The sequence below is a fragment of the Corvus moneduloides genome, chromosome 6 (genome assembly GCF_009650955.1).
Source record: "Corvus moneduloides isolate bCorMon1 chromosome 6, bCorMon1.pri, whole genome shotgun sequence".
In the NCBI taxonomy this organism is placed as follows: Eukaryota; Metazoa; Chordata; class Aves; order Passeriformes; family Corvidae; genus Corvus; species Corvus moneduloides.
In genome coordinates this window covers 56,111,062-56,138,488 of record NC_045481.1, presented here as the reverse complement: position 1 = coordinate 56,138,488, position 27,427 = coordinate 56,111,062, and the positions used below count along the sequence as shown (strand labels likewise).

Below are 27,427 nucleotides of genomic sequence, written 5' to 3'. Positions count from 1 at the left end.
AGCATGCTTAGAGATCTAATTTTGACCCTTGTGGAGTTATCTTTGGAATGAGATCACTAAAACTTCATTACAGCTGCTGTTGAAAAAAAAACCAAACCAAAATGAATTTTGTTCCATTTAAAGCGTTGAGCTCTGTTTTTTTATTTACTAATTTAATTATGACAACAAAGTAGTAGTAACTGTTACAGTCATGTGGTGGGCTGTTCTTAAAAAACACAGTCCTGTGTCAGACTCTCATGTCTCACTAATTAATGCTTCAGTCATTAGGGCTGTCTGCTGCCAGGGGCCAGAGTGTTTCTCTGAAATGGAGCTGAAGGACTTGGTGTGCCACAGGACAATGTTTTTCTGTGCTATGATGGGGGAGGGAAGATAAACATGTAAAAAGCTTCTTCTAGTTAATTAGAAAGGACTTCTAAAAATAATTAGTTCCTGAAAACTAGGAGGGAAGTATAAGCCTTTATAGTAATTATATTTTATAGTTCTTAGTTTTAACTGAAAGGTTTTTATTATAAATGCACTTCCTCAGAAAAATTGTCTGAGCTCATACTTTAAAATGTGGGGGTGGAAATCCGAAGTTAGTGGTGGTGTTGGATTGGTTTGCTCTTCAGCAGAAGTATTTTCTCTTTCTACCTCCTGCCTGCTGTAATATCACGGTTAAGAGATGAGATTCCTGTCTTGAAAATGAGCTGCTGCCTGTGGGCAGTGCCTGCTGCAGTGAGAGTCCGAATTACAGATCCCCTGCCCTGTGAGTCACTGGGCTGGCTCTGGTGCCAGGTTTGCGCTCGCTCGGGCTGCAGAAAAGCAGCCTGGAGGTGGGAACGGGGCAGGGGCACTCAGAGGAGGGCACCTGGCAGGGTCAGCACGGTCCTTTCTCTCCATAGGGTAGTCTGGCTTCTCTCTACGAGTACCTCAGCTTCCTCTTTGGGGGAACTGGCTGTCACACTGTGACCTGTATAAGGTGTCTTAAGGACAGCAAGGACAAGCCAGGGCTGCTTTCCCTGGTTGCTGGGGGGTTACTCTGAATCAGCGTTGTGTGAGGGGGCAGACCCCGATCTCTCCATCGCTGTCCGAGCGCAGGCTCTGGGGGCTCTGGTTGGGGTCGGGACCTGCTCCTCGCTGGGCTGCAGCGAGGCGGACCCGCGCTGCCCCAGAGCCGCGGGCGCCCTGAGGGCCGCTCGAGCCCCTTCGGTGCCGGGGACAGCGGCCCCTCAGCCCGCTCTGCCGCGGGGACAGCCCGCTGCCGCCGTGGGGGCGGTGGGGCCCTCGCCCCGCCCCGGAGCCGCCGCGGCCCGCCCTGCGCTGGGGCTGCGGCGCCGGCCCAGCCCCGCTCCGCGGCCGCAGGAGGGGCCGGGCCCGTCGGAGCCGGCGGCCGCGGCGGCTGCTCCGAGGGCGGTAAGGCCCGGGGGGCCGGGGCGGAGGGCGGCGGGCGGCGGCGGGGCCGGGGGCGGCGGGCAGGGCCCGGCAGCGCCGAGCGGGCGCCGCGGCGGCTCCGGGCCCGGCCGGGCAGCGCTGCGCAGGGGCCGCCGGGCCGGCTCAGTGCCGCTTCCCCCCTGGGTTCTGCCCAGGAGCCCACAGCCTCCCGGGCTCGTTTTCCCCCTTAGCCCATATTGAACCCCGGAGCTCCCGGGCCTTGCGAAGGGGTGGCGAGGAAAGTGTGGCCGGAGCGGGGCTGGAGCGGCCGCGCTGCTGCCGGGCCGGTGCGGATGGGGACGGTGCCCTGTGTGCTCCCCGCGGTGGTGGACCTGGGAGGGCCTCACACAGAACAGGCGGCGGAGGGGAAACTGGAATTTCACAGCATCCCTTTTAATTTGGAAGAGGGACAGGGGACAGGCTGCGGCTTGCCTGCTGGTGGATTACAAGGGAAACTAGGTGGTGATGTATGTGGCAGGTGAACAGAGGGAAGAGGAGACTTCAGCGTTGGAGCGGAGCCTGAGGAAAGGCAGCCTGGTGTGTTCGGGCCGGAGGTCAGGGGAGCTGTCAGGTGCTCTCATACAGTGGGACAGCGCAGGGAGTGAGGAGCAGCTGCTCCAACCTTGTCCGTGCGCCAGAGAAGCACAGTGAAGTTTATTTAGTGCTGGTGCACATCACGTGGTTGGAGGACCTTTAATGAAAAGAAGCTGTGGAAAATGTTCTGTTTAAATTTAAATTTGTTGCATTTTTCTCTTGCATTTCTGTTCTCATTAAAAATAAATGCAAGGAAAGTGCCAAGAAGTAGACCTTGCTCTATTAAGTCAGTATTGTTTCTGTGAAAGAAGAGATGATGATCATGCTTCTGGAAGAGGTATTGTCAAGCTTATTTACCCAGTGGAAAGAGGATATGTTCTAGATGTGTTCTGGCAAATAATAGCAGTAATCCATCAGAAAAGAGCAGACTATTGCAAACTAAACAACGAAACCAACAAGTGTGCCTGTTTACCTCATCTGCTGAACAGTCATTTGGTAGAATGGCCCAGGAGTTCTAATGCCTGCCCTCCATAGCTGGAATAGGACTTTTTTAAAACAAATGGTAATTAAATGAAACTTGGGCTGGGTTTGAGACTGTAGCTCTTGAGCTGCCATTTTATGGAAAGCAACACTTCAGGGTGTAGTCTGCGTTGTAGGAATGATGGCCTGCTGGGCAAAGCTGGGGGTAGCAATCATCAGACTGATGATCTTGTCTCTGTCATTTATCTTCTGTGAGTCCTCAAGCAACTTAACTCAAACCTCAGTTTCCCCTCTGGAAGTGAGGTATATTATATTTCTCTGCTTTTCTTAGGGTAGTGAGGATAAAGTGCAGTGAGAGATTGTAAGGAACTAGGAAGTGTCTGCATTAAAGGCTTAAGTGGGGCTTGGTTGAGTCATCTTTGTGGTTCAGATATGACTTCAGGAGGATGCTTTGTGGAAGAGAATGGATAGGAAGATCAACCATTTAGTCTGGAATGAATGTGGAAGCCTTTATGGTAATGCTTTTATCCTAGCTAAATTCACCAACAGGTTTATCTCTCTGTCTTTAACCACGTATTGTATATTTTATATTGTAATGGTTGCTGTGCTCTTCTCTGTGAACAGCCCCTTTATTAAGAGAGCTCCTCATCATCTTGCTAGTGGAGTGTTTGCAGTAACAGGCCTTTTGTCTGCCAGACAGGAGATCCACTTCTCCTGGAGCACGTCCCACTTGCCTGCTGGTTGGGATGGCCAGCTGGAGGCTCTCTGCCGTGGTTCGGGGGTGGCAATGTGACTGCAGCTGAGACAGGCTGACGCTTCTTTGTCCCAGCGTGTGAACGGGGAGATGACCAAGCGTCTGGAGCAGAGACATTGGGGACTCTGTTCCATCTAGAGGTGGAATGAGTCTAACAGTACCTGTACTGATGCCTGTGTGCCAAGGGTGTTTTCCTGTGTCATTTATCCCAAGCGTTTTGTGCTGTTTTCTCTTCTAAAATAGAAATGACACAGTGCTGTGGGCAAGTGTTGCATGCTGTTGTCTCTCATGCAATGAGCAAGATGATGATCCTGAGTCATTGCTGTAGAGCAAAACTGTTCCTTATATGCCCTGAGCTTTCCAGCTGTCCTGTGGAATCACTTTGTGCAATCAATTTAAGCACTGATGGAGCAGGGTTAGTTATTACAGCTGTTGTATGAAAATAAATCTCAGTGCTGTGTTTTGTATTTCTACACTATTGGTTGCTTCTGCTGCATCGTCTTCAGTGTAGTTTTTGATATTGTATTTTCTCTTAGTAGCTGTGAGGTGCCTCTGGAGAGTGGATCTCTTGCTGAGAACTTGGTTTCTTTCAAAATTTGAAATTGGGAATGGTGGGATACTAGGGGAAAGAGGAAGTTGTTGTTTTTCCAGGAGCTTTATTTAATTTTGAAAGGCAGACTCTTTCCAACTCCCACTTCACAGAACATCTAGGTTATTTAATTTAGAGACATCATATGTTCTCAAATAGATTTCTGTAAAATTAAAGCCTGAGCAGCAGCTTCCTGCATGATAGGTTTTAATGGTGGATGTAGAAAGTACATTCTTTATAGGGAAATCTAAGAATGAAATAAGTGAAGATAAGGAACAGTGAGACTTGGTTTTCTACTGGTAATTTTTTCAATGTAACTTTGGGTACACTGCAGATATCTGCAATGGGATATAAATATCCTTTAATATGTAATGTCTAATAAACCAATATTTTAAATACTATAAGTGTTCTTTACTGTCTTAATTAAAAAACCCAAACAATTGTGACATTTTATGCGTAAATCAGGACTCTTGAATGTACTGAAAAATGGGAACAGAATTTTATGTTAATTTCTCTCTAGTTCTTTTCCTGCTTCTTAATGCTTTTGGATGGCTCAGAGTGAAGTTTTTAAGTTGTGAGCAGTTGGAGCAGATCGTAGTTCAGGAATATGTTATGTTCAGGAAGATTTATTGCTGTGTAGTGAGGAAACGTCGTCTCATTTGGCATAATCTTTTGTAAAACGTGTTTGTGGTACTGTTCTGGAGGTGTTTTTCATCATTCTCTTAAAAGCAATGCTAGGAAAGAAAACAATATCTCTTTCTCCCATCTGTATCATTATGGCAAGGGAACAGATTTTCAGATTTTTGAGAACTGACTAGGACTGCAGATTAAATAAATGGTATCTGTGTTGAAAGCATCCCATTTTGTGGAAGATGGGAAGTGAGTCACTGAGTCCAGGTCCCCTGCCATTATGGGGATGACATCATAAAATTCCTCATAAGAATTCTTTCATTCTTAATTTTTTTCTTAATCAAGAGGACTCCTGGTGATGTTTACCCACTCAGCCGTGTCAGAAAATGCTTATTCATATTTTTTCTTTTTGTAAAGAACCAACTGAAAATGTCTCAGAATCCTGACAAGCTACATTCAAGTGAAGAAAAGTTGAGTGGTTTGGAGGATGATCAGGAGGAGAACTTGGACAACTCGGATCAGTCTGTCCGAAAAAGAATACGGCAGAGTGCTCCAGGGTCACACAGAGATGATACACCAAAGTGTAAGCAAAACTGCTTTATGAAATACAATAAAAACCAGTAAATTCTCTAACTGTTGCAGGAGGCAATCCTAGTGTTTTATAGCATTCTGTGCAAGTTTGACTGTCTTGCAGTTAAGTACAGTGTGACTCTTGATGATATGCCTTGAAACTGTAACACTTTTCTTCCCATTTTCTTTTCCTAATTGTATGCACAATGTGTACATTTTCTTAATTGTACACAATGACCACGTTGCTCTGAGCCACATATATCCTAAATATCCTGGTGTGTTTGTGCTCTTGGAAGGGATAAACACTACCCCAGTGTGTTCCAGCTAAACTGTCTCTGCTGTTTGCCTTATCAGCTGAACCTTCTGGGTTGCTGCAGCCCCTGTTCCTACTGCAGGGCAAGGAAGGCTGTTATCAGCAAAGGGATGTCCTGTCAGCCCCCTCACAATATAGATGGAAAGTTGTATATTTAATCCTAATACTACTTCCAGTGTCAAGCAGGACTGCCTATTTTTCCTAAGGCATATTTTTCTTTGTCATTCTGCTTTTAACAAGAGGGTCTGGATGCAATATGGGACCAAATATTTCTGGCAAATCTGTAGATAAAACCAAGGGGAAGTTTTCTGGCTCCGGGGATTCAATTCAAAGAAGCAGAAGTGCTCAGAGTTCTAAATTTCTGTAGGCAGTGGCTCAGCAGTAACATTTAGTTCGTTGCTTTATTTTTTAATTGTGTTCATTATGATTTGAGGTTTAGGGTTATGTTTAGTGTCATGTTACCCAGAGGAGATGTTCTGAGGGAATTTCTGTTCCTATGCCTTGCTGGTTGCCTGGTAGGAAATGGGGTGTATGTATGGAGGGAGGCTCTGAACACGTGGAAGTAAAAAGCATGGCACAGTCTAGCACTGCATTGTACCACAAAGAAGTGGTTTGGTCTCAAGCTCTTCCCTCGTGTAAGGGAGCAGGTATGAGAATGAGAGAGTGTGATTTGAGAGCAATCTTTGGTCAATGAAAGAGCCTTAGCTCTTAGTGCACCCACTGCTGGAGTGAAGTCATTTGGCACTCGGACAAGAGCACTGTGGACTTTGCTGTCTGCTGGTTCTTCTCAGAATGTGAGTCCTTGCTGTGTTCCCAGAGTCACTATGCAAGGTTAAGCTCCAGGCAGAAGGAAATAAAGATTTAGGAGGGCTGCATGAAAAGAGCAAGATATTATTGAAAAACTAGCTCGGTGGAACCAAACTGTATGAGCAGAAGAGCTCTGCATGGCAGACAAGTGATGGACACTTATTTTGAAAGACCTTTTCTATGTAATTACTTAAGTCCAATCAACATGGATTATCAAATGGGATGGTCATAATAGTTTGCCTGAAACATTTCTCAGTGAGCCTAGCCTGTCAAGATACCTGGTTGGTTTCTTTCACTTTGGGATTAGTACGTTGCTCCTATGCCTGGACTGCAGCTGAAGTGAATGAACTACAGAATGGAATGGATCCATCAGGGCACCAACCCTAGCACTAACCCAGGGCCCAGTTTGAGGCTGCTGGCCCATCCTGGTCAGTCCCAAATGCCTGCCAGGGGAAGAGTTCTTAGGCATTGGTGCGGGTGCTAGGTCTTAATGTTGTCTGTTGCTTGGGTGGTGGCCTCTGGGGGAGAAAAAGTGTTTGGAGGAGTGCCAGTTGCATTGGAAGTAGTGAGAATAATTAGCTACTGGTGTGCTGCTGCTTAACAGTGATGGTGGTTGTTTGTTGACTGCTTTAATGATGAAATCACTTCCTTGAAAAATGTAAAACTGAAATGGCAATATCTGCACAATACTTGTGGAAATGCTGCTATTTGTAATTATTTCTTCTTACAGTGTGGACAAAGATGCCAAGATGCTATTAAGCCACCCTAAAGAAGTACTGGTTTGTGTGGGGGGTTTTGTTTGGAAGTGGTTTTTAAAAGAGCTTGATAGAATCAATTGACGCACTGAGCCCAGAATATCAACTGGGATCCACTCCTTTGTTTTTTGAAATGCTCCAAACCTGTATCATCCATCAGATGGGAAAGCAAGGGAAAGAAAGGAGAAAAATCTTCCGCTGATGCTGTCATTTGACCCTGTGGACTGTCAGTAAGGTGGAAAGGGTCCAAAAGACTCTTTCTGTAGTCTTTTGTTGAGAACTGTCTGACAGTGTAATTGATATTGCAGCCAGTCCTTCTCGGCCTGTGTCAATAGAAGAGCTCATGGAGACAGCAAAGGGAGTCACCAACATGGCTCTGGCACACGAAATTGTGGTGAATGGAGACTTCCAGATAAAACCAGCTGAATTACCAGAACACAGGTAAGGTTCTTACCAAATAGATACTTGAAAAAAATTGTGTTTGTAGAACTGCTGAGCAGCTCTGGGGGATCAGGTAAAGGCTCTGGCTGGTGTCTTGTCTGGCAGTGCCTGGGAGGAGGTAGGAAAGAATATAAGGAGAAGGTGGTAACTGTGCAGTTCTGCTTCCCCAGATATGTGTGTGTGTGAAGGGTGAACCTCTTGGATTAATTGGACATGTGTGGTGCAAATCCCAGAGTGCTGTGGTTTCTGTTGTGTCCCCTTGTCCCAGGACTCTGGGGCCGCAGCCTTCCAAGTACCCCAGTCTGGCTGCAGATGTGGGTGGTGCTTTCAGCAGTTTTTAAGCTTTCACTGCCTGTGGGAGCGAGATGAAACTGATTATTTTAGCTTTTCCTGTCTGTTTCTTCAGGGGTATTTTGGGAAGAGGTTCCTGTGTTTTATTAGATTAGTCCTTGCTCCTTTCAAGTTTGAAGCCTTTCCTTCTCTGTGTGAGTCTGCAGTAACTGTGTGCCCTGCTGAGAGGGGAGAGGGAGAACAGAGGAGGCTTCATCTGCTGTTCCTCTCTCACACACAGTGAGGTGTGGCTGACAGCCTCCTGGCTTGATTTGGGAAAGGGAGTGCATATCTCATGGAAGGAACTTGGTCCCCATTGGGCCAGTGTTGTCTGTAGGTATCCATTTGTGAGAGAGACTGTTGGGGTCCCTCCCCCCTGCCATGTAGCCCTGGGAGAGGGGCCCTGAGGGCACAGACACGGGGTTTCCCTGCCCCTGCTCAGCCTCGTTCCCATTGGTTGGTTTGTGTTCCCTGCGCGGGCAGAAGGACCCTTGGTCCCGTGATGGAACAGTTCCTCGGCAGAGCTCCGGCCATGCGGCTGGAGAAATAAACACCTCTGAAACATCTAGCAAGAATCTGTCTGTCCATATATATTTCCTTTCCACGGGACTCCTGGTTTGGTATATGCGTGTTGCAGTATCCCCACTGCAACAAATGGTGGAGAATTGAGAGCAGAACGATCCCCGATCCCTAAGCGACTGATTTGTGTGAGTAAACCCTGGAAACTTTGGATTCCTCTTCTTGGTTTTGCTTTGCTATTCCATATCTAAACTATGGAGGAACTGTGGGAAGACTCTTGGCTCTCAGAGCCGCATATGGACATTTATCTTAAAATGATTCTTGAACAACGATTTGTAAATTTTAGCTTGATTCAAGCTCAAAAAGAACTGAAACACTTCCTGGCATGGTTGTTTAAGAACTTTTTCTATGTTTCTTGGGATTTAATTCTTACCAAGGGCTTTTGGAAAACCGTTTGGACACAGTTAATACTGGAGTCAAAATATATGCCGATGGAAGAATATTTTCGTGAATATTATTTAGTTACCGAGACTGTTGAGCGATGTCAGCTGTGTCCTGGCGAAGGGAAGCCTGGCGCAGGGACCGTGCGGCCCAGGCCACGTGCACCGAGCGCTCTGCGAGCAGCAGCGAGGCAGTTCCCGCGCGCAGGCGGAGCCACACGAGCCGCAGTGTCGGTGGCGCAGCGAGGAGCGGCGGGACCCGGCGGTGCCCGCACGGCCCTGCGCAGCGCGTGGTGGAGCGAGCCCCGTGAACGCCCGACTGAGAGGGGCGGCGCGCGGGCGGCGGGCGGCAATGGCGGTGGAGCGGAGCCGCGCCCAGCCGAAACACGCGCTGGAGCAGGGCGCGGGGGGGTCGTCGCTCGGGGGCCCGGCTGAGATGTGGGTGCAGCGCCCGGCATCGGCAGCGAAGCTGCGACCAGAGGAGGCGACGCGCGGAGAACTGAGCGGTGCGGCCCGGCCCGGCCCGCGCAGCCCCGAACGCGACCCCGGGAAGAGCGCGCAGGCACCAGCAGCCCCGACAATTCCAACATGGGAGCGACCGAAGGAGAGAGCAAAGACGCAGCGAGACAGAAAACAGCAGCCATTCGGAAAAAGGAAAAGATCATAGTAACTAAGATCTTAGGGATAGTAAAATGGTATAATGTTAAGCAAAATTATGGTTTTATAACAAGGTGTGACCACCAGCAAGACATATTCGTGCATAGAACTGCTATTAAAAAGAATAACCCTGAAAAATGCATCCCAAGCTTGGGAGATGGAGAAGTCGTGGAATTCAAAATTATACAAGGTAGAAAAGGGTTACAAGCATCGCAGGTCACTGGTCCTGATGGTGTTTCTGTGAAAGGCAGTATATATGCAAAAAATCGTAGTCATGTTAGACAATATCTCCCTTGTAAACCCCCCCTACAGTCTCCCTTTCCTAATCCCACCTTTCCCTTTTACCCTATGTCCTATTACCCCCAGTGTATTCCCAATCCGTATTTTCACCCATGGTTTCCCTCACAAAACCATGCTTTTGCCAATTGTTTCCCCAAAAATCCCTTTCCAATGCCGAGTGGGGGATGAAAAGGGGGAGGGAAGAAGTTAAACCCTCTCCTGCCTCCGTTTCCCCACAAAGCATGCTCAGAGAGTTCTGTCTCCATTCTGTCAGCCCTAAGATGTTCCACAGAATCTGTTTGGACATTTAAAGACTCAGGAGGGTGGCTTGTTTTGTTTTGAAACTGTTCTTGTTATGTTTATCCAGTTGTTTTCATTCTCCTTTTATTAAAATAAAACGGGTGAGGTGTTGGGGTCCCTCCCCTGCTGTGTAGCCCTGGGAGAGGGGCCCTGAGGGCACAGACACGGGGATTCCCTGCCCCTGCTCAGCCTCGTTCCCATGGGTTGGTTTGTGTTCCCTGCGCGGGCAGAAGGACCCTTGGTCCCGTGACTGGAACAGTTCCTCGGCAGAGCTCCGGCCATGCGGCTGGAGAAATAAACACCTCTGAAACAGCTATCAAGAATCTGTCTGTCCATATATATTTCCTTTCCATGGGACTCCTGGTTTGATATATGCATGTTGCAGGATCCCCACTGCAACAAGAGACCCCAGAGCACGCTGCCTTGATAGGTGCTGCAGGAGAGAATGCTGCAGCTGACTCTTGGGAGACTGGCATTGTTGTGCTCTATGGAAATTGGTCATGCTGGGACAAAAAGGAAGTGACAGTGGTTCCCCTTAGCATTAATAGTGAGAGGATCTTGCTTGGAACTTGAATTGTTCCTGACTGCAAAGGCAGGCGACTTGGGTTATGTGTGGGGATATTTATTTGTCTCAAGGTTAGAGTCCCCTGCAGCTCGAATATGCTTGAAGTGGTGGGAGGAGAAGGCAGCTGTAGTGGCTGTAGCTGTCATTGTAGGCACTCAGTAGAGCCTGTATTGGCTGCTCTTGGAGAGCCACAGGGCAGGAGTGCCTCCAGGTACTGCCTGAGCCTCAGCTGCACTTGGAGTCAGAGCCTTGGGAAGCTGGTGTTTGCTGTGGGATTCTCTGTGTGCACTCAGCTACGTGGGTGTGTGTTGCTTCTCTGGTGTGGAAGTTACACCTGGTGTGAAAAGGTGCCCGCTGCTGAGGAGCAGGAACCATCAGTATTTTGAATTAGGAATTGGTACTGAGGTAGTGGAATTCATTTATTTTTTTATACAAACTGATCTGGGCCCTTATCTCAGAGTAGGTGCAATACTTACACAGTGAAACAGAGAAGATTCTGTGTCAGGGAAGTTACTTAATTTCTGTTAGGTTTACTAATGAGTTTTGTACAGGAGAATTGATTTTATTTTAGTGGGGCCTTTAAAAGGAACATGAATAGTGGTCTTTTGAAGACAAGCTGTAATTTCTGTGATATCTGTTTTCTTTCACTTGCCTATATGTAGCATGTGATAAATATTTGAAGGATTTAAATTTGCAGCCACTTTTGCCTGTATGTAACTCTTTATTAGGACATAAGCCATTCCAAATCCTGTGTCCAGTTTTTCTTTCTTTTCTGAGTAGCTTAAAATGACAGATCTCTGTTAATCATCAATTTAGTTATTATTACATTATATTCATATTATTACATGCCGTGCTTCAGGAGCTGCAGGCTATCTTTGTAAGGTGGTGCAGAGACAAGTATCATTCTTTTTAACATATTTATTCTCAGCTTGGAGAAGAAAGTCAGAGATATTGTGCATAAAGCTTTCTGGGATTGTCTGGAAGCTCAGCTAAAGGAAGACCCCCCGACATATGATCATGCAATTAAGCTATTGGGAGAAATTAAAGAGGTAAGATGATGTGATACGAAGAAAAATTAATGAATTTGAGTAGCTGCAATGATATGAATGAGCAAAAGTTGTTGGAGTTTGGCTTTTCATAAAAAATCCTCTTGTTCTTTTTCATTACTGTATCACTGTGAACATGTATAAGCTGTATAATCCTAGAGGAGAAATTTGAATGTAAAACCAAATGGAAAACCATGTAAGGTGATTAAAAGGTAAGCTATACTTGTTCCCTAATTCCAAGCCTCCTTCGTGTTGTGGCACTGGTATTAGTTATGGAACCAGTGAGATGCTCCAATGCTGGGTTGGTAAAACTGAGCCTAGCAGTCTGAGTATGATCTGTGCCACAGAGAATTTGCCACTTAGTAACTTCAGTATCACACAGCATGAGGTGAAACATTTGGAGTTGGTGAGTCGATGGTTAAAAAAAAAAAAAAATTCAGCAATTCAGTTGTTTAGATAAGAATCTGGCCCATCCCTGGTAGTGTCCAAGGCCAGGTTGGATGGGGCATTAAGCAGACTGGTTTAGTGGGAGGTGACCCTGCCTGTGGCAGGGGGTTTGGAACTAGCTGATCTTTAAAGTCTCTTCTGATCCAAACCTTTCTATGATTCTATAATTGTATAAGAAGTTGTTCAGTAACTGTTTTGATCCTTGTAGTCTCTGATATGTAGAACTAATGCACTGTTAAAAACTTTCCATTTCAGAGTCTTCTATCTTTCTTGTTGCCTGGTCATACTAGACTGAGAAGCCAGATTACAGAAGTCCTTGACCTGGATTTGATAAAACAGGAGGCAGAGAATGGGGCCCTTGACATTTCTAAGTTGGTCAGATTTGTTATTGGCATGATGGGGACTCTCTGTGCTCCAGCTCGAGATGAAGACATTAAGAAACTGAAAGATATTAATGAAATAGTTCCTCTTTTCAGGTACTGAAATGTGTTTATTGGTCATGTTCAGAGTCCCATAAATAAATTTGGGGAGGGGAGGGGGGCAGCCTGCATCTCTTAGAAAGAGAAGAGTGATAGGGAAAAGGATATAGCTGTGGGTGTGAAGGGGAGAGATGCTCCAGGAGTCATTAACAAGGACCATCTCTGATCTGGTGAGTTGGAGTATTTGTCTGGCTCCTGCATGTCACTGAAGGACATTTGCTTAAATGTCAAATGGAAATAAGCCTTAAGGTAGCAGATGAATAGTCAGTTGGTATCAGAATTGAATATCAACAGCAGAGGGTGAAAAACAGCACACAGGAGCATAGGGAAAATGTATTACTGGTTTTCTACCGGTTTCTCCTTTCCTCCCAGTTTGAGCTCTCTTTACCCCACTCCCTGCATAAATCCCTGTCAGTTCTAAAGGGAGTGTGTGTTCCACATCTGGGAGCATCCAGGCTTCTGCTTTGTCACCATGTTCTCAGTGGAACAGCTCAAGGTCTCAATAGTTGGGAGAATCTTCATTAACCTTGCTGTTTTCTAATTTGAAAAGCTTCCAGGAGTTCAGGATTGACTTGGCAGAAATACTGCCAGCAGGAATTAGGTTGCTTTGAAATTAAGGTGTTTTTCTTTGGTGTTTGTTTGTTTGTTTTTTTCTTTTTTGCCCCTTGGGTCTGATTATTCGCTTCCCACTGAAGTTGGCTTTCCAGGCTGCCAACAGACATGGCACTCAAGCTTGGAAACCCACATGTCTTCTCATACACAATATTGCACATCCTGGGAGATAAAATCTGTGGAGCTAGTGAAGTTAATTCCATGGAGGCTTTTTTACAGGAGAGCAAGATTTATTTCCTACTTGGTAGAGGCACATGCATGCATGCACATGCTTGCTCCAGCTTTCTCTCTCATGCCCTGAAGTTGTTAAGCTGTTACTGTTTCCCATGCATGTTTTTGCTCTTTCCTTAGACAATCTGTAATAAATCTTGTAAATAGCACCTCTGAAACATCTGCAGCGTTGAATAACTTTTTCTGTTTGTTTGTTTAGAGCAATTTTCTCTGTATTAGACCTAATGAAAATGGATATGGCAAACTTCGCTGTCAGTAGTATTAGGCCAAAATTAATGCAGCAGTCTGCTGAATATGAAAGAAAGAAGTTTCAGGAGTTTCTTGAGAAACAGCCAAGTATGACTTTGTTCCTTTCTTTCTTCCCCTCTGACCTCCCAGTAAACTGCGTGTCTTTGCTTTTAGATCATGAAAAGAACTCAGATATTTTTATAAGTTCTAGAATTCATATGGTAAATGACAGCTTGTGCCCCAAAACTGTAGTTAGAAAAAATCTGCCAGAACAATAGTTCTGCCCTTGGGACATTGAGTTTAATTTCAATACAGTGTAGGGCATGATTACCCGGCATCATCTCACCTCTGATTTCCTGTAGCTGTGTGGTTTTGTTTTAGATGTTCTGCTTGATGCAATAAATGAAGTGCATGTCATACCTGATATCATGGGCATTAGTCATAGTAACTAATGGGATTGTTTGGAAATTATTGGTGGAAAAATCTAACTTTGAAAAGGAATTTTCCTAAGAAGATTTTTTCCCCTGCTCTTCCAGATTCTTTAGACCTTGTCACAAAGTGGTTGCAAGAAGCAGCAGATGATCTTGCAAAGCTGGGACATGAAATGTTGCCTCCCTACTCTAGTGATGGTGCCACTGGTGGAGCTTCCACCTTGTGCTTCACTGCTGTACAAAATCAGGCCTATCTGAAGCTCCTGAAGTGGGATCATGTGAACAGGCCTTTTCCAGAAGTAGGTATTTGACAGAAAAATTGGTTTTGTGCTTGTTCCACTCTTCCATTCCCAGGACATAGCAGAAGCTGTTTGGACTTGTAGCCTTGCAATACGTACAATACTAAACCATTGATCTCTGATTGGGAGATCTGGCAGCTCTAATAGGCACTTGTCTTTCAGTGCTGAAACCTTCTCAGCTGGAAAAGAGGAGTCAGTGCTTCTCATTGTACTCCTGGCCTGCTCTTCCATGTGCCTTTGTCTTGCCTTTGCTGCTGCATCCCAGTGTCCCTTCCCAGCCTGGCAGACTGACTCCATTCTGTGCTGGCTTCCTCCCTCCTTGCAGACGGTGCTTATGGACCAGACGCGCTTCCTGGAGCTCCAGCTGGAGCTGGAGCAGCTCCTCTTGGTGGGGACAGTGCTGCTGGTGACGTTCAGCGCAGCAGGCCCAGCGCTCATCGATGTGCCCGGATTCGCTGAGAAAATCAAAACCATTGTCAAGGTGCTGCTGACAGGAATGCATCTTCCGTGAGTATGGCACAGTCCTGCTCACAGGGCAGGTGTAGCTCTGTTTTCACGCTGGGAGATGATCAGTTTAAGCCTCTTTCTGGCTGGGGACTGCAGGAAGTGCAGAGGAGGTGATGAGGGCTTTCTCTGAGCCTGAGCTGACAGTTTTTCTTCAGCGTACTCACACAGATCTGTCTTTTCTTGCTCTGTTCTTTCATGATTTGGACACACTGCTTTTTCCAGAGTGTTTTTCATGGTGCCAGGCTGGCACAGGAGAGTGCCAGCAGCTGCCCCTGCTCAGAGTTTGGGCCAGGCTCCTCAAGAACCTGAGTGTGGCACAGTGCCTGCAGATTCAGAGTGACTTGTCTACACCTACAGGTTTTGCTTTAGTCAGAGCTGTCCTCAGGCAGAAAGTCAGCTCTTATGTGTATGGGTTGTTCAGGCTGGAGGTCTTGAATGCTCTCCTTCTTCCTTGCTTTAGATCTCAGCTTTATTTTTCATGTATATATAATTATTCTTTATAATTGGCTTTATTTGCTTTATGCTTTTTCCATTACATTTGATAAATGAGGCAACTCTAATCGAATGGTTTGTTTTTAAAAAGTGGGAAAAAAGTGAGTACCTAATACAGTTACACTGTACCTCATGTTTTCTAGCTCCTTTAACCTGAAGGAATCCCTGGCCACCGTGGGTGAGAAGGTGTGTGCTGAAGTGAACAGCTGCCTTTCCCAGCATGGCTTTACCCCATTCTCATCTGAGAGAGAGGCTGTGCTGAAGGGACAGATCCAGGCGGTGGCCAGCCCGGATAACTCCATTTGCAAGCTCATAGGTAGGTCTGGCAGAGTGCTCTGCACTCCCTGTCTGTGGAACTGGGGGTGGGGGGTGTGCAGGGCTTCTCTTTCCATGTTTTTTCCATGTTGTTTCCATGTTGTCTTTTCAGCTTGCTGACCACGTTCAGGCTTGTTGCATTTTACATGAGGTTACACTGTTTCTAATTCACCGTCTCGTTTGAAAACAACCCAACCCATTTTTTCCAGATTCTCGAATTCAGAAGTTTCTGGAGAATTATCTTGCATCCAGTCACCAGAAATCATTGCCTGCCATTCCTGGAGGATTAAGCCCTATTCAGAGGGAGCTGGAGGAGATTGCTGCCAAGTATATTCGTCTTGTCAACTACAACAAAATGGTCTTCAGCCCTTACTATGATGCAGTCCTTGGCAAAATATTGACTAAGGAAGAATCCCAAATTGTAGGGAGGTCAGAAGAATCATAAAACCAGTCTGTGTGCTACCAATACAGTATTGTCAGCTATTAAATAAAAATTGTACCAATATTTGTCTAGGACAACAGCTTTCCATGTAAATACTGGTTCCTTTTAACCCACGAGTGGTGACTGATGAGGGAAATACAGGAGTTACAAGAAGGGTTCTGAGGTAAAAGATGAGAGATGCATTTCTAACATAATTATGCAACCTTGGGGGATATCATTGTAGTTTTCTGGCTGCAATTTTTAGACTTTTGAGCTGATGATAAGTAGGGCAAGTTTAAGAACCAAACTTTATATTTTAAGTGACTCATTTTAGGGCATTTAACTCTTAATTTACAGTGAATTTAGTTTAATTTATCCAGAGCTGATTAGCAATGGTTCTTCCCAGAAGGGGTGATTTGGTTTTTAAAAAAATCTTACTTGAAAGAATTAATAAAGCTAAATTTCGAGAGAAGAAGAACTTTAACAGACAAAACACCAAGCCAAACAGCACTTTAATGTAACATTATGGTTAGTATGGTAGGCTTACTAGTTTTTTCTGCATTTTACTGCATTTTTAATAGCATTTTTTTGCTGTTTACCTGCAGATGTTACAAAACATAATATATTTTTGTAGCAAATTTTCTGGTTATTGGGTAACTGTCCTCTGCTATGTACAGTACTCACAGAGGTGGCAATCTTATAGATTGCAGCTGTATTTATATCTTGTAAAGATTTCAGAAGGGCAGAGCTAAAATGTTTTGATAAAAGTGGCATTTCTTACCTTTTTTTTGCTAGTAGTTTACTCCTTTTTAGGTGAAATACTACTTTTAAAGTAAATTGTCATTTCCAGTAGGTGGATTTAAATTGTGTGAAACTTGAGGTTGAAAATTTGGGGTTTTTTTAAAAAACTACAACAGGAGATGGTTGCATATTCAATCATGTCTTCAAAAATATCCAGGAAGTACACAGCACTGTGGGCAGTGTAAGTGATTTTAATGTACTGTGAAAGGTAAATGATGTTAGTTTGAATATACAGGGAATATTTTAGTAGATTTTTTCACTTTGTAGAGGTGTTCTTGAAACTTTGAATATTTGTAGGTCTTGAATTTAATTAGCTATGTGTTTTATAGAGGAGAAGAGCCCAGTGATCTTACATTGCAATTTCAGGCTCAGCTGGGAGGTAAGTGCATCTGAAATTTTCCTCTGGTTGAGCACAACAGTGTATTACAGTAATCAATATTTGATGGCTTTATGAAAGCAAAGTTTGTAGTTATACACAGTAAGTGGCCTGAGTATGAGGTTGTCCAAACCAGAATGTGCTGTCTTTAAAAAAAACAACCAACAAGGTATGTAAAATACATAAAGGGGCCCTTTTATTGCAAACAGCCAGGTTAATTTAGGAATCAGCCAAAGTAACAGAACTTCTAGAAGCACTTGATTATGATCCACTGTTGTTGCTTCCCTTCCCAGTTTTCCTTTGAATGTCAGTGTGGATAAAGCTGCACCAACTTTGTGTTTGGAAGGGGATGGAATAAATAAGACCTTTTTTTCTATATTAGCCTATGCAATTGTAAACCAAATCTTTTCTCATTCGTTATAAATCCCCCTTCCCCAAGGGAAAAACCCAGGAAAACCCCGTGAGAGTTCATCAGCTCAGACAAGTGATTTTTCTCTTGGCCAAATGTACTCAGCCACCAAAATGAATGTCTCTCTTTGAATCCTTGAGAACTCAAAAATGAGGTTGGTTAGCCAGAAAAAAAGGGTTCTGAGTAGGGTCTATTTCCTTGTTTGGATCAGCAAAGGATTCCACAGAGGTCTTCAAGGCTGCTGCCTCTGCTTGCTGGGCTTTGCTCTCAGAGCAGGCTCCACCTCATAAGCCTAAGCTCTGCAGCTCCACAAACTCCCTCAGCCTGTGCTGAATGAGCTGCCAAAGCCATTACTGCTGGAGATAGGAACAAGATAAGTAACTAAGGCAAAGGTGTTTCCAGTTGAGTTAAATGAGAGCTGTACAAGTAAAAAATTGCTGCCTTTATTTTATCTTTCAGTACTGCCTAGGAGCTGCCTTTAGAGGCCATTATGCTGACTACACAAAGTACAGGATGATCTGGAGGGACATCACGGTGAGACAGGTACTTAGAAAAGCCCTTGAAAGGCATGTGACTGATGGCAGAGTGAAGGGCACGGCTTCAGCAGTGGATAAAATTGTCATTGAGGAGATGGCTGGTGCAGGGCTGGGATTCAGGGCCCAGGGTCCAAGAGGGCCTGCTCCTGACATCGCAGCGGGACTGTGCTGCCAGCAGTGCTTGTATTGCTCGCAGGGTCCACACAGGGAATCCCATCTCTCCTCACAGCAGGGGTTTGATCTAAGCCTTCATGTAGGAAAAAATCCTAGATTGAGAGAACAGAGCGCAGTGCTCACCTGTGGCTACACTCTCACCTCCAGGGCACACCCAGCAGGAACAAATGCTTCTGGCACCGGTGCTGTGGGCCTTTCAACAGGAAAGATCTAAAGAGACTGCAATAAATGCCCTCAAAGCATGGTAATGATTCTCCCAGGTTGTTTTTTTTTAATGAGAGTGTTTGACAGTTTCTCTACATCCTCTCTAAAAGAAACAGGGAGCTGCAATTGAGTGGCAGCAAGAAGGACATTCCAGGATGGCTAAGGCCAGCCCTGTCTCCATGTGCAGGTGCTGCTTCACCTCTTGCCCTGGCAGAGAGGAGCCCTGGCTGAGGCAGCTGTGCTGGGGAGGGAATGTCTTTCATTTGCCCGAGGCTCTATCTGTCCTGTAGTCCAAGAGGTGCTTAGGATCTTACCAGAGTGCAAGTCTGAACAGCCAATTCCCAGTTACAAGCTGAAATACACATAGAAACTGCTTGGAAAGCTCACGTAGTGTTTTTTTAGCTTGTTTGAAGATAACAAGTGCAACGATGTAGCCGATTATTAACATTTAGCTTTGTACATTATGTGGAAGACCAGTGCAGGTATCCAGGACCACAGTGTGTGAGCTAGTGCTCCTGGACTACCCACACTAGAAACATGAATTGAGTTTGTTTTACAATGCTGTCTTCTTCAAGCAGTCCTGGAATTACAAGCCAAAGTGTGCTGTATCCTCTAGAATATGGAAACCAAGCTCATTCTAATATGTATGCTCTGATCAATTTCCTGTGACGGTATAATTAGCATTGCTTTTGAAGTGGCTGAGTAATATTTAAGAAGTACCTTGTTGTGTTTGAATAAACCAGAATGAGGCATGATGTTATGGATATCCTTTTTATTTTAAAGGAATGGTTTTTTGTTGTTGTTTTTTTTTTTTAATTTTCAACTACAAAACAGATTCCTTACATTCTGCCATAAATAAAAACGAACAATAAGGCAGGACACTACATGAACAAACTGAGAACAACTGTTTTCCAGAAAATGTGAATTAAAAATGCTTCACAAGTATAAGCCATCCAGTTTTTAAAATAAAACTGTTGAAAACCCACAAGATTTCAAGTGGTAGATGTGTACACCCTCGAAGAACAAAATACAGTTTTGACATTTTGCACTTTTGGTTTTGAAAACCGAGTTTTGTTCAGAGCACATTCTAAGGTTGGTTGGGCTGTTTTCAGATCAAGAACCATATGGGAGAAGAGGCACCACAGTAACAAAACCATTTTCAAGGATTTTTTTGTTTGCAGCTGTCCCTTTTAAATGCTTGACTTGTAAGAGACTGATTCAATGCAAGTCTTTGTCTGTCACAGCAGAACTCCAAACTCGTTTCACCGGATTCTCTTCTGCTGTCGTGCTCTGTAAATGTCATGTACAGGGGGAACTACAGATCCTTTCTCCTCATCGTCATCAGAATCCTCATGTGATCTCTTCACAGCCTTGTTGAGAATGGTGTTGTTTTCCACAGGTCCATTGCCTTCCACAGCTATTTCAGGCAGGCCACCCGTGATTATCCGTACGGCTTCATCAACAGCTTCAGAAAGAGACACAGAGCCATTCAGTTTGGGGAACTCAGCCCCCTGATCAGCAATCAGCACCCAGCAGGGACACCCAGAGACAGCTCAGGGACAGTTCTGGAACACAAGACACTTCTCCTACCCTGTTCTACAAATATTAAGCCTCAACTGTCTGAAACTCTGAGCTGTGGTGAACGCCAAGTATAAAGGAAATGCTGCTGCTTCAGCTCGAGCCCTCCCTTTACACAGGAATTGAGGCCATTTGCAAGCTTCAATAAAACAGGAAGGCCTTTAGGGAATCAGGGTAACTAGTTCACGATTCACCAGAAAGTCTGCAGAGCAAGTCAGTTTCTGCTTCTCAACAGAGGAAGCCTCAAAAATACTGTGTACAATTTAAATAGATATTTTAGCTTCACTCAAAGAAATGAAATCCTACATTTCTTTCTCTATGATCATTTTTTTCCTTAAACTAACAAGGGGGGTGAAGAGCAGCATATCTGCTGCAGTTCAAAGCCTGGGCTATGGATCTGTGCTGTTTCTCTGTTCCAGAACTCTCCTTTCCTTCATTGCAGGAGCTCAGAAAGCACTACCTGCAGCTTGTGCCCAGGCACTGCAACAACGTGCACTCAGAGTTATCCCCACCAATGACCTCACCATGCTGCCAGTCTGTAACTTCATGTTACAGCTGCAATGCTGCTGGAAATGCTGCCTTTAAAGGGTATTCTCAAAATCTTCATTTCTTTCTTTCGATTGGTACCACCAACATATTAAAAGAGCAGTTGGTGATTTGCAGTTTTTTGACTTTTTGTTATCTCCCTCCAGGTAAATGTACAAACATCTCTATGCAGATTCCAGCCCAATCTCTTCTTCTCTTAAACACTAATTACAATCTGTAAATGAGGTCTGGGTTTTAGACAGCAATATCCATATGTAAACCCAAGTCTTATGCAGCACTACCACAGCCTCCAGAGAGGACAAGCAACTTACTGTCTGGCAGTTTGCATCTTCTGAATATCTCCATGAGCTCATCCACTTGAACAAAGGGACCCTGATTTGTTATAAAAAAAGCCAAAACAAGTTTAGAAGGTTATTTTCAATAGAGTGATACACACTGTGGTTCTGTCATGATAGAATGTCTTCCACAGCTTTCTGAAATGTTCAGAATTCTTTAAAACAAACCTGAAAACAAATAGGAGGTGGCAGGAGCTTCATGAGAACTACAGCTGCTGGTGGAACAGGAAATACTCCGCCCGGGACAGGATGTAAACCTGGAGCTGTGGGGAGAAAAGCTGGATGAAGCTGGACCAGAGCTGCTTTTGCACTGGATTGTTATTTGATACAAGTAATTACTACCCTGTCCCTTTTGCCTCCACTAATTACATACTGTTCGCTCAGTGATCTGCTCTATGAGCAGTGTGTGTAGCAGCTTATTACCATTTACCAGACCCCAAACTCCTTGTGCTTATTTCCATGTGACCTTGGCATTAATTTAAACACATATGCCTTCAGCAACCCAGTGAAATGACAGCCTGAAAGTTAAGTACAAGTTTGGATGACTGAGGAGTAGGGAAGTCTCTGATTAGGCTGGCTGAACACACAGGTTCCTAACTCGCCACAGGTGAAACACAACCACTTCCCAACACCTGACTTACGTGCTAAGTGCCTTGGCTGAAATGGAATCATCTGCTGAGTGTCTGGTTTGGGATATTCAGGTTTTCTGTCTACTTCATCCTTGAGAACAGGCACGATGGAAGGTGCAACCACAGGGTCTGGAATTATTGCTGCTAGCTTGGCACGGGAGACATCCTGTGAAAGCCAATTAGAGAGCGCTGAACTTGGCAGGATCACACTGCTTGCTTCAATTACAGAACAAAACCTCACTCTAGACCAGTCAGTCTCACTTTGTCATCATTATCATTTCAGATGTCCTCTTACAAGACCATCTGGGCAAAACTTGCATGGTTTCATCAAACATTTTAATCCTACAGTGTCCCAGCTGGGAGTGGAAACACTTGTTTCTGTTACTGAATGGGCCCATGTTTGTCATTTTCGAGTGGCTCCTTTTTTAGGTTAAAAGGATTTAGGTGAACAGGTGCAGACCACTAGGCCTTCACAACTATAATTTCTCCCTCATTTCATTCCCTAGATTGCTTTAGCTGGAAAAGAAGTAAAGCATAAGGCAGTCAGCAGGCATGCAAAGCATCAGTTCAAACAGGATTACGTTTTGGCATGTTCCAAGCAACAGGAATCAGCCCCAGGGCTGCACCATCTTAGGTACACACTGCCCTGCATGCACTTAGCAAAACATACTTGTTTGTAAGCTCACTTCTAACTTCAAAATAACTTTGCCCCACTGGATTCAGTGGCTCAATGTGAATCTGACTTCCATCTATCAGATTATTTTACAGCTCTGTGATGGCCAACAATTTGGCTGCTTTGCTAACTTTGATGTCATCTGTATTTTTCATATATTACTTTTCTGTGTAAGAAGTAAGTGGAAGCTGAGGCACTGTTTTAGAGACATGGATCAAGGGCTCTCATCTGGTCCATGCAAATGGCAATCAGCTGTTCCTGCTTCTCTGGCAGCCTTAAAAAAATGTAAACCTACATTTTGTCCTGTTCTAATGATTTCCCAAAGTGTTACATGACAGAAATAGTAGTTAAAATACATGTGGTTAGAAACGGGAGACCACCAGATACACGGGTCTGGTCCAGACTTTGAACTCCAAATTGGCAGCGCCAAAGCATTTTAGCTCTAAGATACAACTGAAAAAAGAGGCAGCCACTGATCCCTGTCAAGACCTTTCTTCAGCCATTCACAGCAGACATTGGGACTGCAGCATGTGGGGTTCGATGTGGTTCCCAGTGGAGTCAGGGGAGCTTTGCCACCTCAGAGCAAAGGACAGCCAGCCATGTTTCACACAGATGACCATATCCTACAAACTTCCCAAAGAATTTTGTTTCTTAAAGGAGCTCAGGCTCAAGTGTGAAGTGGAGGCCTGTAGCCACATGGTGATGGCATTAACACATCGACTTTCCACGGGAAGATGAGGTAACCAAAAATACCCAAAGTTGCAGCTGTTACTGATGGTCCTTGCTCCTTTCTGCCCTCCCTGGCAGTTTGCTGCCCAATGAGACCAGGAGGAGGAGGAGGAGGAGGCCTGTTTTACCTGCTTTTCTAGCAAGGGGAAGGACTGTATAGGCAAGTCCTGAACAAGGAATTGCTCAGGTTTGCTGGGAGTGAAAAGAACAACAGTGAACTGAAGTGTTCTCACCCACTTACCTTATAACCAAGGGCCTTCAGCTCGCTGGCAGAGCAAGGGTACAGATCCATGAACTTGTACCTGTCCACCAGCAGAGCTGTTTCTTTGCCCTCGTATTCTTCCTTGAATGCTGTAAACCTCCGTTTCTCCACTTTCAGTATGCTGGCCAGATCCCCAATGTTACTTTCAAAGGCCAAAAACCGAGCCCAGATTTCCCTGGAACAGAACAGGGACACTGAGAGTTACTGAAGGAGGAAGGATTACTGAGCACAACCCAATCGAAAACACCCAAGAGCACAGACCCAAAGGAGGCCAGCTGGGAGTGTATGGCCATTCCTATTATTTACTTTAGGTGCATCTAACACAGGCATTACCCTCCCAGTGCCTTCTATGTTTCTGTAAGAGCTTTCAGTTTAGTGGACTGCAAAGGACTTTGTTACAGAAAGGAAAGGATTACTGGTGTCAAGGGCTTCAGCATTTGAGGTGAGCTTTTATCAAATGCTCTGCTCATCCTGTACACAAAGCTTCACTCTGATCCTGATATGTGAAGGACTTTTTAGCATGCATTATGATCTAGTTCCTCTGCACAGACTAGCATATTCTAGCTGGCAAGAACACAACAGGCAGTGCTTCAGAATTTTATACAGCCCAAAATATACATAGTTACTGATGATTTCTCCATGGAAAATCTCATATATAACTTAAGCAACATCTGACCATATTTCTGGACTTGATTCAACTTTCGTTTTAGCTTTGGAGTTCACCTTTGAAGAAGGTTTAGCTTTTAAGTTCTTGTGTTTTCTCACTTTTAAAACGGGCATAAAAGTATTTCTCACAAAAGATCAGAACTAAAGTGCAGGATGAATGTGCACAGCAGTGCCTTATTTGATTCCTTAGTTTTAATGCTTTTGTCTACCAGAATAATGGTGAAGTGAGCCCTCACACTGCAAGGATTTGGTGAGCATTTTTTTTGAGAAACTTAAAAAGTAGCAATGAAAATAAGGCCGTGAGTGGTTAATCCAAGTCCTTTCTGGTTCTTTCCCTATTTTATTTTCATGGCTGGGAGATGCTCAGCACCCTCCTCAACAAATTCCTGGCTCCCCTTCTCTGCTCAGACCACTGCACCCTTACTGCACAGGAGGATTTTGCACTCCATCCTCAACAATCCTGCATCAGTGAGGTTTTAAAGTCAATAAATGAATGAATTTCACTACAAGTGGGATAGGGACTTTCCCAAATCTGTCACTATTTTGGACAGCATGAAGAGGGGAAGGAACATCTGTACCTAATTTTGTTCTGCTGTTCATGTTTCTAGTTTCTTTGGGATATTTATGATTGAAAGGGGTTATGTATCTTTCCCAGTGCAGTGAAACTGCTTTTGCAGACCTACCCAGATTTCTCAGGTGGAAGGCTCCCTGAAGTTAAAACACGTTCAAACAAAACTCTTGTATTGTTGTCCTCTTTAAAATAGAAAGAAAAAAATAACACGGAGTAAAATATATTAAAGACAATTTCAAATATGTCCATTCAAAGAAATGTGTACATTGAATTAAGTATAAGGCTGACTTTCATGGAGTTGAATTTCAGTAACTATAAAAAGAGATCTGAATGCCCACATAAAACTTTACTGATATAAATTCCACTGTGAATTCGTTCTTTGAAAGTCTGTTTTTATTGATAGTGACAAACTGATCCTAATACAGGTTCTTTTATAACAGCACAGCTATTGCTTGGCATCTCTTCAGGATTTCTGGGGGTTTTATCCATTTTTTAAAATTATCTCAATAGCATATCTCGGTAAATTTAAATTTGGCTTTTCAATTCATTACTTCCTTTTTAAATCAGGGCAATATTAATACACTTGTATATCCCTTGGAAGTCCTCCCAAAATTATTAGACCTGGTTCCCAACAAGCAGTCAGTCTTATTAAGTTGCCAGCTGGGGGGATGGAGTGGTTGGTGGGTTTGTTCCTAAAACTGCCAACTCCTGCTCTGTGCATTGTACCACCTCTTACACTTACAGGAGTTCAGAGATCATTCTGGGCTTCAGGAGTTTGGACGGGTTATTAAATAGAGCAATAAACTAGTGAGTTTTAAGATAATTTTTTTCTCATGGCAACCTACAAAAGGCATTGCTAATATTCATGTAGACCCACAATAATTTATCTCAAAATTAAATATACTTTAACTTGGAAAAAATCTCTCAGTTTACAGCTTACAGGAGAAAAAACTCAAAATCTTTAAACTTCCAGTGCCTGAAAAACCAAGGTATTGTAGTCTGACAGGAGATGAATGGTGCCTTGAGCTGCAGAATCCACACAGCACCTTGGGTTCCTTTTTAAGAAGGCTTTTCAGCCCCTGCCTCAGGGAATCCCACCCAGAGACCTTCCACTTCCACCTCCTGCCCAGGTCTCCCCAGCCCCTTGTGCCCCAGTGCCTGTGCCCTGCTCTTTCCATTGCAGCTCCCCAGCAATTTCCAAGCAGGACTGATAAGCACAGTATTGATTTTATACCTTGCTCATCTCATCTACTTGGGGAGAATGAGTCTAAATTAATTCTAGTCAGGACCAGCTAATCTCTCACTCCTCTCATGCTGATTTTAAACTCCTTTAGATCTTTTTCCTCAGGATTTAGACTCCTCAGTGTACTTCCCACTGTTCACAGCAGATGCTGTAAAAGTCCTGCACTGCCAGTTAGTTACAATTTGCAAAGTTCACTCTCCTCTCTTCAGCAGCATCAAGATTTAATGTCACCGTACTTCTGGAGCTTCAGTATGGACCAACCAGCAGGTCTTGTTTTCAGATTAACTGCTGAGCTTCATGAAGAGGTTTCATTGCTCTTCAAGAAGAATTTAAATACCAAGAACTTGGCCTGGACCTAACTCACAGTGAAGGCAGAGTAATGCTCCATTAGACCTCTCAAAGCTCAAAGCTTACCATTAAGGTGGGAAAGGTAGTCGATATATGCCAGTACATATTCTGGAATGTCCCCATATTTTTTCAGCCCTAGCTCAAAAATCTTAAAGGCCACAGACTTATCCTGCAAACATTGGGGGGAAAAAAAAAAGTTATTAGCTTCAGTGAGCTGTGCACCCTCCTGACACTTGTTTAGGGTCAGGGTGAGCACCTGTGATTACCTTACTACAATAATACTCCATTAAAGCTGCAGTAACATAGACATGGTGCCGGGTCCGGGCATCCTCTCTCGCTTTCTTAAATATCGTCCTTCCGGATTTAATGCCTTCTGCTCGCCTTGCAAATTTCATGTACTGGATATAAACCTAAGGTGCACATTAATATTTAAATAGCATCAGTGCTAACAAGAATACCAGGATACCATTAAGCTTTTTACTACATGAAGTTTTTTACTAATCTTGACTCACAAAATACAGCAAATAAAACGTAATAGAAACAAGGCTGTTTTGTGCCTCTGTGTTGTCTTGCTCTAAATAGCGAGGCAAATCTTTTATAGATTTTTTTTTTAATAAAAAAAAGGAATACACCTAAGATTGATCCCATGAAAAGACAGTAGTTAATACACAGATTTTTCAAGGAAGGGGCGGTAAGGAGATAAATGTAATTTACATAAGCTGGTGCCTTCAGAGAACTCAAGTGTGTTGTAAAAATGGTAACTTTCCAATAAAGTTAAGATATCCATAAAGCCAAGGAACAGCCAAAAGGCCTGATGAAGCATTTTCCTGTACATTATACAATCCAAGATATAATTCATCCTGCCTGCAAGTATTTACACCTGATCAAGGAAATAATGAATGTGCTACTTAATTCAGCGGCCAATTTGTGACTTGCATTTCTTTGGGATTCAACTTTCCTTCACTCTGAATCAGATCACAAATAACACCATTCCTCAAGCAGGAGGAACCAGTACATGGTTTCCCACAAAATGTGCCTTTGGGAAGCATTATGATGTGTCTCTAAAGAATGGAAAGCATCAGTAAATGGATACCTCTCCTCTGACACTGACCTGTTGTTTACTGTTAGACCTCTCACCTTCCTTTTGCCTTCTCATGCTTGGTTGTGTCTGTTTATAATAAACTAAATAACTTTTTGAGGGGCAGGTTACTTCTAACACCACTTGTGCAGCACTACCTACCACAGCTGGCATATGAACAGTGTTTACTGTGTCACTTCAGCAGAGGTACAGCAGCACTCTTGATATTTATATGGTGCATTACAGATTTATTTGCAAACTACATGGCCACAGGACGGTTATGAAATCTTTTCTATCTTTTATCTTCATTACTTGTTGTAAAAGACTGTGTAAAAGAGACAGAGGAGGAAAGTGCACATGACTTAGGGCATTTAAATGGATTAAAGAC

At 44.1% G+C, this 27,427-nt stretch overlaps 2 protein-coding genes across 2 annotated transcripts in view; one reads left to right on the top strand and one right to left on the bottom strand.

Moving 5' to 3' along the window:
- The first annotated feature begins 1,318 nt into the window (after nt 1-1,318).
- On the top strand, nt 1,319-19,136 carry TCP11L1 (t-complex 11 like 1). The gene is made up of 10 exons (XM_032113214.1): nt 1,319-1,392; nt 4,815-4,980; nt 7,151-7,283; nt 11,302-11,422; nt 12,122-12,342; nt 13,388-13,524; nt 13,953-14,146; nt 14,472-14,653; nt 15,289-15,461; nt 15,670-19,136. The coding sequence occupies exons 2-10, from the start codon at nt 4,827-4,829 to the stop codon at nt 15,903-15,905; spliced, it is 1,551 nt and encodes a 516-aa protein (XP_031969105.1). The 5' UTR covers nt 1,319-1,392; nt 4,815-4,826; the 3' UTR covers nt 15,906-19,136.
- Nucleotides 19,137-19,183: 47 nt separating this feature from the next.
- CSTF3 (cleavage stimulation factor subunit 3) overlaps nt 19,184-27,427 on the bottom strand; it is a 48,407-nt gene continuing 40,163 nt past the window's right edge. The window contains exons 14-21 of the mRNA XM_032113213.1: nt 26,228-26,371; nt 26,028-26,130; nt 24,483-24,552; nt 23,113-23,308; nt 21,482-21,635; nt 21,009-21,103; nt 20,817-20,877; nt 19,184-19,846 (exon numbers count right to left, since the gene is read on the bottom strand). Coding sequence (XP_031969104.1) covers nt 19,644-19,846; nt 20,817-20,877; nt 21,009-21,103; nt 21,482-21,635; nt 23,113-23,308; nt 24,483-24,552; nt 26,028-26,130; nt 26,228-26,371 — 1,026 coding nt within the window. The 3' untranslated portion in view covers nt 19,184-19,643. The remainder of the gene's footprint in view (nt 19,847-20,816; nt 20,878-21,008; nt 21,104-21,481; nt 21,636-23,112; nt 23,309-24,482; nt 24,553-26,027; nt 26,131-26,227; nt 26,372-27,427) is intronic.